Source organism: Bemisia tabaci, chromosome 10 (assembly GCF_918797505.1).
Source record: "Bemisia tabaci chromosome 10, PGI_BMITA_v3".
Classification (NCBI taxonomy): Eukaryota; Metazoa; Arthropoda; class Insecta; order Hemiptera; family Aleyrodidae; genus Bemisia; species Bemisia tabaci.
Genome location: NC_092802.1, coordinates 29088751 through 29101036, shown reverse-complemented (window position 1 = coordinate 29101036; position 12286 = coordinate 29088751). Strand labels below are relative to the sequence as shown.

General features: G+C 39.1%; 2 protein-coding genes across 5 annotated transcripts in view; one reads left to right on the top strand and one right to left on the bottom strand.

Annotated features, from left to right (window-relative positions):
• Positions 1-4630, bottom strand: part of LOC109032401 (uncharacterized) — a 39763-nt gene extending 35133 nt beyond the window's left edge. The window contains exons 1-2 of one of the 4 annotated variants that reach the window (XM_072305478.1): positions 3840-4630; positions 2389-2658 (exon numbers count right to left, since the gene is read on the bottom strand). In XM_072305478.1, the coding sequence (XP_072161579.1) occupies positions 2389-2658; positions 3840-3900 (331 nt within the window). In that variant the 5' untranslated portion in view covers positions 3901-4630. The remainder of the gene's footprint in view (positions 1-2388; positions 2659-3839) is intronic. The other 3 variants (XM_019044501.2, XM_019044502.2, XM_019044503.2) reach the window with 3 other exon arrangements.
• Positions 1-11997, top strand: part of LOC109032400 (uncharacterized) — a 39951-nt gene extending 27954 nt beyond the window's left edge. Inside the window, exon 2 of the mRNA XM_072305480.1 lies at positions 9358-11997. Within this exon, the coding sequence (XP_072161581.1) occupies positions 9378-9839 (462 nt within the window). The 5' untranslated portion in view covers positions 9358-9377 and the 3' untranslated portion in view covers positions 9840-11997. The remainder of the gene's footprint in view (positions 1-9357) is intronic.
• Positions 11998-12286: the final 289 nt, after the last annotated feature.

Below are 12286 nucleotides of genomic sequence, written 5' to 3'. Positions count from 1 at the left end.
AAGTTAAAAAAGAAGCCCGAACACATCTCTTCTACCTTCGGCTGTGTTATTCACGTAGTGCTTGAAGCACCATTACGAATAAGACAAGCGCAAACAAACACAATATGGAAATAGAGCGAGGGAAAGGATGCGCGTCAACGACGGCGCAGAGATACAACTATTCATACTTGATGGACGTCCGTGCTGCATCTGAAAAATTTAAGGCGCGATGACGCGCAGCGTGAGTTCTCAATGCTCTGCTATATACTGTCAATGAGGTGGCGCTCAGATTCAGGAGAAAAGTTAAAAAAAGGTCCGAACACGTTTTTCCTGCCTTCGGCTGTATTGATACTCGTCCTTTTTTTCAGGTTCTTGTCTGATTCTTTTTTAGGATGGATTTGCAGACCCACGTCTTGAGCTCGTGTAAACCGCAGCACTGGCTCTGTTCTTTTGGAAATAATGGTGCTTGGATGCGTCTAGTGGCTTTAATTTTTTATGTTTTCTTTCATTTCAGAAGTCTGTCGGTTACTTCAATATACGTTCAATTTTGCAATTTTTACTCCGTACGATTAATAAACTTTGAACCTGAAAATAGCGTAAACTTGTGCTGATTTGCCAAAATTTTCTAAATCCCTCTCCAGGGAATGCCCTACCAGAAAATATTACATTACGACTCTTTAACCAGCCAAGGGTCTACGCCCTCAGATGCGAGCCAGTCCGACCCTGGAAAAGAGATTCGTTGATACGTACCTGTATACACGAAGGGAGTAGAGAAGTGACATCTGTTGGTTGTTATGTCCGAAAATTGAATTTTTTTTATGCTTGGCGTTGACACTAGACACTACGGAACACTAACTTCACTCATTGCGTCATAGAAAACACTGATTTGACTAAATTTCATTGATTTGGCTTAACTCTTAGAATGGCTGAGCTGGCAGGTACCGTAAAAGTTCGTTAAGTCGAACTACGATTAAGACGAAAATCCGCTTAAGTCGAAATTTTCTTCGGTCCCGCGACGTTGTACATGGAACAACGTTAAAAAAAACTACGCTTTAGACGAATTCGCGAATTTTTGAGCCGGGTGGAAAGCCGCTTATGTCGAAATTTTTTCCTCGAAAAATCCGGATTTTTACAACGAAAACCCCAAAAAATGCGCAATATAGACGGGAGAAATGTAGAAAAAAGATTCGTTGATACGTACCTGTATACACGAAGGGAGTAGAGAAGTGACATATGTTGGTTGTTATGTCCGAAAATTGAATTTTTTTTATGCTTGGCGTTGACACTTGAAACTACGGAACACTAACTTCACTCATTGCGTCATAGAAAACACTGATTTGACTAAATTTCATTGATTTGGCTTAAAACTTAAAATTAAAAAGAGCAAAAAGTTAAAAAGAGTAAAAGTTAAAAAGCGTTAAAAAGTTAAAGCGGCGGCATTGCCGCTTAAGTCGAATTTTTGCGATTTTCACGCTGATTTCGAGTTAAGCGGAGAAACGAATGACTCGAATTGCCGCTTAAGTCGAATTTTTCATTGGTCCCCAGACAATTCGATTTAACGAACTTTTACTGTACTTGTAAGCATCAGCCACCTCTTTCCTTTTCCATTTTTAATAAACAATTTCAATTTTTTAAATTTTCTACTTTTCCCACATTTTGATTCCTTAAAAATCAATTCAGTACTCTCATACTTTTTTAATATCAGATGAGTGGACGTAAGCCCATGCAGTGAACATAAATACAGTGGACGTAAATAAGTGGACGTGGAATAAGGGGACATGGAATGTAGGTGACCAATCCGGTATTGGCCGTAAAAACTGTGGACGAAAAATGGGTGGACAGAAAAAAAGTGGACGCAATTTGAAGGAGCCAGCTCCAAGCTACGCTAATTGCGCAAAAAGAATGGGATTTCAGACTTTTTCAAACTGCTCGTCGTGATTTTTTGCCGTTTTACTCTCGAATGATCTATTCACAAGGCTGTTTCTCTTGCATTCGAAGGATCTAGAGTCCCTTTATACTGAGAGTCAAGACAACACCCCTCATGGAGTCACAAACGGGAATAAAGATTACAGAAATTGAACGTTTTTCGTAATCTTTGATCGGCCCATTCTCCAATTCCTTTCTTCGTCCCTTCCCTCATTCCGTTTGTTTCTTGCCGAACCCGTAATTCCCCGGTCCATTCCAGATTATAATCTTTGCAATCGGTGAAACTGTAATCTTTATTCCCGTTTGTGACACTATGAAGGCCTAAAATACGGGAACCAATCAGAAATGGATTCACATTGTCTTGACTCTCAGTATAAAGGGACTCTAGAAGGATCCATGCACTTACTTATTGTATTGGAGTTGTAAAATAACCCGACTTGTGCTGGTTTCGGATACCATTTGTTGGAAATTTTTTCTCGGTACCTTTCTGTCGGTTATGATGATCTGGTGCCGGTTGCTTCTGCACATACTTCTTCGGTGGTGGCCTATGGTTTGCTCTTCCTCCTATAGGAGATGGAGACAATGGCCCTGAGTGAGATGGATGGTCTTTATGGCTGCTTGCAACTAGATGTTCAATCCTGTGATTGGCTGGAGATTGAGGCGGTGGGTGTCTCGGGCCATGTTCAGTTGAAATATGATGTCTATCAGGGGATGGTCTCTTGGGGGGAGGTGAATCGTGAGGTTTCGTCTGCTCTGAAATCGATCGGTATAATGAAAACCTTGTTTGCTTTATATATTGTTAACCTTAAACAGGGGCGTAGCTAGGAAATTTCTCTGGGGGGGGGGGGGGGCATGGGACCACCTCTCGTGGTGAAGAGAGCGGGGGGAGGGTGAGGAATGAAGGATCCCGTTTTTCTGGGGGGGGCACGAGATTTCTGGGGGGGCAGCCCCCCAGGACCCCCTTAGCTACGCCCATAACCTTAAATTATTTGGGTCGTCACAGACATAATTAATATTCTATTAAGGTGATTCGATGGACGCCGTAATTTGTGTCAGAACGGCATGCGATATATCGCATCAATTGGTTCCATTTTTTCAGCTACTCGTCATTTTTCTCCAATTTTGAAATCGCAATTCTGTTGTCAGGAGACTAAAGCACTCACTTACCAATTTTAACAAAGAAATTCAACGTAATGAAGGTGTGGTTTTTTCAGAAAGAAAACATCGCATTCGAGTGCAGTTTCGATATCAGTATCGGATGCGATGTTTTCTCTCTGAAAAAAACACGCCTTTATTACGTTAAAGTTTTTTGTTAAAATTGGTAAGTGAGTGCATTTAGTCTCCTGATAACAGAATTGCGATCTCAAAATTGGAGAAAAATGACGAGTAGCTGAAAAAATGGAACCAATTGATGCGATATATCGCATGCCGTTCTGACACAAAATATGGCGTCCATCGATTCACCTTAATAAACCTCATTGATGGAAAAGTATATTAGAATTGAGTATCAACAATTCAAAGGCTGGACCTATGCTAAAAATACATGTCCCCTGAATGTTCACTGAACTCAAAGCGAAAACTGAATTAAAGAGCTAAATAAATTGAGGTGAAACGTTCATATTATCAATTCTCATTAATACAATGTTAACCTACTCTGACACGGTGATTCGCGTACGGCAATACAAACCAGACTCTATGGTTGCACTTACCATATTGTGATAAGTGTCACCAGAGTTCTGGGGAGTGCCACTATAATTCTGATTATTTTCACTGGATAGTAGGTATATCACTGTGTAAAAAGTCAAGTAGACTTAGAGTTGCCGTTACCATACTCTTTTCTCAGTGTGGGTGTCTATCAAATAAGCTAGAAGTTTTCAATGGAAACGATACATTAGAATAGGGTTCAAAGCATAATAATCGGACGAATCACTTACGGCACAACTCTGGACCCATGATAAGGAGGCCTGACACTATCAAAATTTTTACCGCAATCATGACGAAAACTGGAATGAAGATCTTACGATGCTGTAGCGACTTTCACACAGTCATTCTCATCGATCCTGGATGTCTATCGAGTGGACTAGCGTTCCTCAACAAGGAACTACCTTTATATAGGGGCAATTAATGACATATGGAAAACAAATTTGCATTTTTGGTCTGCCGTGACATAGCAGCAGCTCAGCAAAAAGAGTCATAAACGAACGGCTTTTTGCAACTCTCTACAAAGTTCAACTCGAGGTGCGAAACCACGTATCTCTGCCCAAGTAGTGACAGCGATAAGTTGCGATTCGTCCGGGAAATGTATCACGATTTTGTCGACGTCGCTTTTTTGCAATATTATCGGATAAAATATTGCGATAAATTGCAATTTGATCGCATATGTCTGCAATAATATCGCGATTTTATCGACGGTGATTTATCGCAATATAATCGAACAAAAAATCATGATAAGTTGAGATCGAATTTCGATTTAATCAAACGTGATTTTACAGGGATAAAATCGTGACAAGATCGAGAATAATCGCTCAGGTGTTGATTCGAGGGATTTCATCGGCAAAAAATCGTGAAAAAAATCGCAACTTAATTTCAAAATATTGCGATTTTTCCGTTTGAAAATGCCACTTGGGTGTTTGCGACGTTGCAGTCTTCGTGTCATACTTCACTCTTCCGAAAAGGAGCTAGTCAACATATTTCTTGATAACTTCCTTGACTCTTCTTCTTTGCTATCAGAATATTCTGTGTAAATTTCAAGCAATAATGAAATTAGCTTGCTTCTCTTCAAAAAAAAAAAAAAAAATAGGAGCGGAAATTCTGAAACGCCGCGATGGAGATACGTTGTTTTGCGCTTTTAACATCATCGGTTTGATTCCTCTTTTACCCGTCAAACCTGTTGTTTTCCTGTTACCTCTGTGTAATGGCACGACAATCGTATCTGTTCCATCTTAATTACACCTTTTTGCACCTCTATATTGGTGGAAATTACCCACGCGACCATGCACGAAACGCAAGGCTCCTTCATAGAACTTAGATATTGTTCATGTACTGCACTGCCTCCAGAACATGCTTATTATTTCGCAAGTTTGAGATTCTTTTTTCCGATTTTTTCCATTCCTTGCAACATGACGAGCTTGTGCTCTCCTTAATGACGCTGTGATTTTCAAGACAAATCTCACCTCATGCAAACTTATGTTTCGAAACGAAATGGAGCTGTTGCATGCAAGAGATACAACCAGATGAACGGTCTAGCTTAAGATAAAATACCACGAAAATTACGATAGACCAATACATCAAAGAGTGTGTAATTCACCTTGTAGCGCGCATTTTACGCAATTTTTAACACGCTTTTGCGAATTTCGCGCGTCCGCGGGCGAGTTTTTTTAGTTACTACGAACTGAATACGGTTCAACGCACTCTTGTGGTTTAAACAAACTGTTGTTGATAATGCCAACATCCGGTAAATCTCAGAATCTGTGCGAAACTGATATTCTAATTATGAAAAGAAATAGCTCATCGGAGCACGAAAAAATTGCGCTGTTGGGGCAACACTAGTTTCAACCAATCAGGAGAGCATCTGCAGACGAGTTTCGGGTGTGATTGGACCCATTATCTGTGCACTGTGCAGCAAAGCCTCCTGATTTACAGCCTGTAAGCTCGGAGAAGTTGTGTGAACCAGTCCGAATTTCGGTGCGAGTGAACTTACACCATCTGTCAGGTGAATAATCAGAGCAGCTTCGCTAAACTGCCGTGTGGGGGAAGATCGCCGCATGGATCCTCAGACTTCTCCAAATTGACGAACAACGAATTGTTAGGGAAAACTGTCAATATTTTCTTCAGATTATTAAGAGAATGTCATTCGTAATCAGATGTAGATTATCTGAATATCTCAAGAGAAAATATTCATAACTCCACAAAAATAAATATTTTATCGAAGGAAATTTGGCAACTCTTGAATTTTCACACGACGTTTTCCCCTCGCAGGGTTGTAAAGCTCTTGCAAGGCAGGATTAGCATTTGATTTATGTATGACCTCGGAAATATTGAATGTTGATGTATCGAGCTAAGGAGGGACTCGGCTGGTAAATTCTTCTCTCTGGAGGGTTCAAGACTTCCCGTTTTCATTAATCTGGCCGTGTCGATTTCTGAGTGTTAAATACATTACCACTTGAAAGTAACAACCTCTGTTTACAGAGGAAATACTTCAATACCGCGTGCGAAATGATCCAAGTCTGTAAGGCATGACAATCTATATGGAAAAAAACATTATTGCCATATAGTTTTATTTAAAACTGTCCAATTATTAATTCCACATTTCGGCTTCAGTTTGCAAATGGCTCGTGTTTTTTTAATCTCTGGAAACGGAATGTAATTTCACGTAACACGAGAGTCTGCAAGAAATGATGACGCAAACGTGAACATATTTCTGATGTGATCAGTTCCTGCTCTTGAAACGCCTTCAATTTTTATTCGAGCAATTTGCATTTCATTCTCATTTTCATGAGTCCGACGTTGAGACCAATTGAGGAGGAACTTTAAATCAACTTATAGAATTTCATGGTTCGAAAAATAAGACTCCAAGGAATTCTGGTACTTTGAAGACCCTTCATAGTAAAATGGGTCCCCCCCCCCCCCATCCCATAGTCAGGGCTATAAGAACTTTTTGAGAGGTGGTACTTGGAACATTAAAGATTAGTCCGTTGACGGAGATTTTTTAGGCTCCTCCAGCTCAATAGTGGGTTGCAGGGATTTCCCTAGCCTCCTGAGGGGGTCCGGAGATTTTTTAAAATTTCAGTTTATTTCTCAGCAGATCAGTAGAATAGCCTGAAGAATGTGGCATTTACTAATTTACTGTACAACCCATTCAAAATTTCCTCGTATCCAGTTTTTTTGACTTCCAGAACGTTGGATTTTTTTTTTCACCAACGTGCGTTAAAAATTCAGCATTAAGGTGAAACTCTCATTACAGAGGTAAAAGCTCATCCGAGGATTTGTTTCGTTGGCTAAAAAAAAAATTCCAACATACTTACGACCCGCAATCAGTTTGTGACAGAAAGTTAACTGCAGATTTGAATATCTTGTGAAGAACTTTTGAAATCATATCGTCTGACCAAAAAAACATTACTTTCGAATGATTTCCTACGATTTTTTTGTAGAGACCCGGAATTCCTCGAACACCTAGGACTAGGTGTCATTAGTTATTTTCTCTACTCGACTCCTTTTAAGAACAAGAAAGAAGAAAAAAGTTCAAAGTAAAAGTTAAGAGAACAACTGTAGATAAAGTAGTCTCACTCGAACTTGACCAATTATGTGTATAGGAGAAAAATGTGCGAGTTATAAAGAGAACGGAACAAGATAACCTCGTGTTAAAGTGTGCATCTACACGATGATAGTTCCGCAAAGTTTCACCGGTCAAATCATACCTACGCATGAGGTGGTAGAGTGACCAGTGCAAGTTTTTCCATTTCATCTAGGAAAGGTGCCTAAATCCTAAGGAGTTCTCCACGAAGTTGTGGAAGTTTGCAACTTTCAACAACACCCTAAAATTAGTAAGTCTTAAGAAAATTGTTTAACCTCCAAGCTCATTTTTTCATACTCGAAAGAGTAATTTTTACAATTTTCCCAAAGATTAAAATCATACCACAAAAATTAAGTTTTTTAAAGAAAAATGTCACGTATTATTCTTAATCTCGATTATTTTAAATATTTGCAATCGAATAGCTTAGCCAGAGATTATTTCGGATTTAATTGCCGGAGGAATTTGGATTTGAATTTAATCGACCGCAACTCACAAACATCCGATGTCTAAGCCGTGAAGAAAGCCTAACCGGGAGTTTTAATTTTATTTCGTAAATTATGAGGATAAAAGTAAATTTCTGTACGAAATTGTTATATCGAATGGAAAAAATCCTGCTCGTTGAAAAACCAATTTGTTTTAAAACGTGTTATTTTGGTCTGTACGAGACACATTTTTAAGAAAAAATTAAGAAAAAAAACAAACCGTGTAGTTTTTTGCTGCCGAACTCGGGGAAAAAGCTGTATAAGCTTTCAGACGTTGCTAAATTTTCTTCGGTAAATAATGAAGAACTAACCCTGAAAGTTGTGAATATTTTCCTTCAATTTTTTGGACCTTTTTTGGGGGGATTTTATCTATAATATCAGACAAATCCAAGGAAAAATTCATAACTTTCCTCAAAAATGAAAATTTTATTGGAGGAAATTTGAAAATTATTGAAGATGTATTCGGCGACCTTAGTGTGACAGTTTGGGTGAATTTTTTGGGAATTACTACATTAATTAACTATAATTGATTGATGTGAATATTTCCCTTCAAATATTATCTAGATCAAATCATGAGTGACAGTTTTCGAAAAAGTTTACCAAAAAAACATTGGTTCTCTATGAAAATTCCATTCCTCGAGAAAATTTGGCAACGTATGGATGTAGTTCTATGCACACAGAGTGGCACCGCATTATAAATCTTATATGAAAAGGTCATTGAAAGAGGAACTGTTTCAGATGATAATCTCCTTGTTACCACGATAGTTAAAAAGGATAAAGCGTGAAGCGAGGGAAAATTAAAACGCCTTCAATGAATTGAGTAGGCACACCGAGCCCCTGGGAGGACATATAGTGGTATCACGCCCAACAGCGCATATCTTCAGTGTTTTTACAAAACAAAATACAATATTTTTCCGTTTATAAAGCATGTATTTTCACGAAAGCTTGTTGAATATTTTTTGACCAATTTTCCAGGGAAATTATTTGCAATGTGATCTACAGTAGCTGAAAGGAATATTCATAATTTTCCTGAAAAAATCATATGTTTATAATAAGCGATCCTAAATAATAGGATCGCTTCATACTCCTCATGTCTTCTTTGTCTATCAATTTCAACAATCAGCCTGCTGTTTGATGTAATACACTGAAAAAAAAAAAACACATTGGATCTAGTGTCCAGACTCAACGACTGCCCCCCAAAGAGCACCCACTGTTGTGTTGTGTAGGTGGTCTGCACGAGATCTCTCTCCATAGAGAAATCACGGGCGACCACTGTCCGACGCAACAGTCCCCTGGAGCTCTGTGACGTCAGTTCGAGATACCTCTATTTAGAGACGTCCCCTCGGCTGATATCACAACGCTCCAGCTACGTCCCCTTATCGACCCGTAAGCAGGGGCATCACAACTCTTTAAAACATCGACAAGAAAAAATACTCTTGATTCAATCAGATTTAAGCTTAAATCAAGAGCCAAGCCTCTTAATTCGAGCGGTTTTCCTTTTGATTTAAGCTTAAATCTGATTGAATCAAGAGTCCTTTTTCTCGTCAATGTTTTCAAGAGTCTGGACTCTAGATCCAATGTGTGTTTTTTTTTTTTTTTTTTTTTTTCTTTTTTTTTTTTCTTCAGTGTACCCTCCATTTTGTAAAACTATTCCATGTCTCTTCTTATATTTCGCAGTCGAAAACCAGGCAACCCAAATGCTCGCGTCAACGGCCTTTCTCCTTCCAACCCTCGTCTGCCTCTTCGCCTTCGGCGTCGGGAACGGGGCCTCCTCTGGCTGTCAGTGCCCGGGGGCGAGCCCCAAGGACTACCTCCAGAAGCCGGCCTTCTTCGCCATCTGCACGGGGATCCTCTTCACCTACGGCGACAGCAAGTTCCGGGTCGAGGACATCCGCGACGCCATCAACCAACGGATCGGCCCGGCCTTCGCCGCCGACGACAAGACCGGCGGCGGGAACTACGAGCGCACCGTCGCCGCCGCAAGGGAAGTCGCCACCGACGCGCAGGTCTCTCCCGACGGCGTGGAGCTCATAACGCGCTCCATCAGGAACATCACCGTCCTCTCGCAAGGGTGCGGGTTCTGTCCCGAGGTGGGGTGCTCGAACCTCTACGCCGCTGCCGCCTGCTATAATAATGCTGTTGGTCTTAATAAGTATTGAGATCGTCTCCGAACGCGAATAGAAACGCATCTACACTGAAAAAAAAATTCTCGGCGTTTTTACCAAGGCCCGTTGATACCTTTACCATCTCACTTTTTTTTACCAATTTTTAGTAATTTTACGAAGACGGACTGGTAAGCTTACCTAAAAACCGGTATTTTAGCTGTTTTTTCAGGTAAGGATACGACTTTTATTGGTAATCAATTCCCGGTAACTTTGCCATTTTATCCCGGTAATTCTACCACAGTCGATAAAAAATATTGGCGTTTTTACCGGGGTCCAGTAAAATTACCGAGAAATTCGATAATTTTACCAAGATTTCTCGGTGAAATTACCAATTCTATAAATGGTAATTTTACCCAGAAAAAACTGGGATCAAATAGAATCCTGAATTCTTGGTAATTTTACCCTTTTCGTAGTAAATACACCAAGATTTTTTTTTTCAGTGTAGGGAAGCAAACGTTTATAGTTAATGCCAAGACTACCGGACTAAGGAAAAACACCGCATGAACCTTCAGGCGTTGCCCAATTCTCTGCGATAAAATACAAATTTATTGGGAAATTTGTGAGTATTTTCCTTTCGATTTTTCCGACGACTTTGTTTGCAGTTCGATCTACAAAATCTCAAAATTTAAAGGAAAAATATGTATAACTTTCCTCAAAAATACATGTTTTATCTAGGGAAATTTGGCAACTCTCGCATGTGCTTACGCCGTTTTCCCTTGGCACGGCAGATAAGGGGTAGATGCACGGAAAAAAGTTTTAGGGGTTATCCCCTAAAATAAGATGCTACCCCGATTTGTTTAATGGTATGGACATTTCCAATTACTTTGGTAGCACCCAAACATTTGAGTCGGTAACTTAATTTCTTGGAGTACTGCCACAATTAACTGAAAATTTCCATATCATCCAACAAACTCGTCGTTTTTTTCCGTGTAGCCGGAATCACACGCTGAATATGGGAGCTGAATTTGGCTTGAATGTGGAAGTCTTATCGGCCCGATACCTGAATTTTTGCACCGATGAGGATCGTAGCGCAAAAATTGTCTGTTTGTCTGAACTATTCGAATGGATTTTATACAGATCTGGATGAAAATAGTTCGAATTTACTAAATTTCAGCTGTTGCGTGATGACTATTGACTTCCATATTCAGCTGCCAAATTCAGGGTGTGAAATGATGAGTTTATTTCGGAAAGGTCCCAACTCTGAAAAACACAATTATTCAAGAGACGAGAAAGTCTAGACAGGAAGCAAAAACGTTAGCACGATGAAAATGTACTTGGTGTTAAGGGTCTATCATTAAGAGACTTAGTTGGTACAAAAGTTGCAAGACGTCCGCCAGCTTTTTTCATTGTAAAAATTGGATTTTTCATTTTCAGGGCTGGCATCTTTCCGAAAGAACGAGATTTGGGCGCTGGAATGTCGGCTAAAAATTAAAAAATTGAAGCATGTGGGTTAATGATGCTTATTTATTTAAAAAAAAAGAGAGAAAAAAACTAGTATACACCAACCAACTGAATAAAAATGTTTGAATAAAACTGAAATTAGTTATTTCATTGTTAAAAAAGTCAACGGAAACACTCAACTTTTTTAAAAAAAATTTGTGTTTCTAATCGGAGTGCAAGAATTTTGTCTCAAAATTAAAAAATAAAATATATGTATGGATTATTTCAATGATAAGATGCCATTTTTTCGAAATAAACAGTCAACAGCTATCATTATTTGAGGTAATTTTTTATGCAATTTGAAAATATCCTTCAACCAAAGTCGGCGCCTACACAGCATTTTAAGCACGCCGATTCCAAACTGACCCATCCTTTTTTATTCGTCCACTTAACGAACAATTTGCGCTTATTGCGCCCATCAATAATTGACGTACCTTCAAAATGGATAAGCTCATGCCTTAAGTAGCCATGATCTAAAAATTTCTTTTCAAATGTGTACGAGAAAAAAGGAAAAGAAAAAAAACGGAATACATCTTCTATTTTCCTCAATAAGTTCAAAGATTTCAAACTTAGGTTTGTTTATTTAAATAAGGCAAAACGTCAGCTTGAAAAGAGAAAATAAGTTAGATTCAAAACTTTATTTCCTCTGGAGTTCGTCCCAAATTTTTTATATTTTCTTTCTTTTGATTCCATCATTTCCTTTTTCCTTCTTTAAATGTGTGTCCGTTTACAATTAGTACTCTTTGAAGGACCTTTCTTCTATAATACATTTGATGCTTCAAAACGCACAGATTTTTCAACATACTATTTCGCACTAGATTATGCTTCTTCCCCAATTGGGGGGGGGGGGGGGGGAGATTGTTAGGCTAGCCTTACCTACGTAATTAAAACCGATCATTTTCCAAATCACGTCAATACAAAAATAATTGCAAATGCGAGAAAAACACGAAAATCCGTTTCATTCGCCTTATTGACAATCTTCGAATTCCAAAAAATGTATG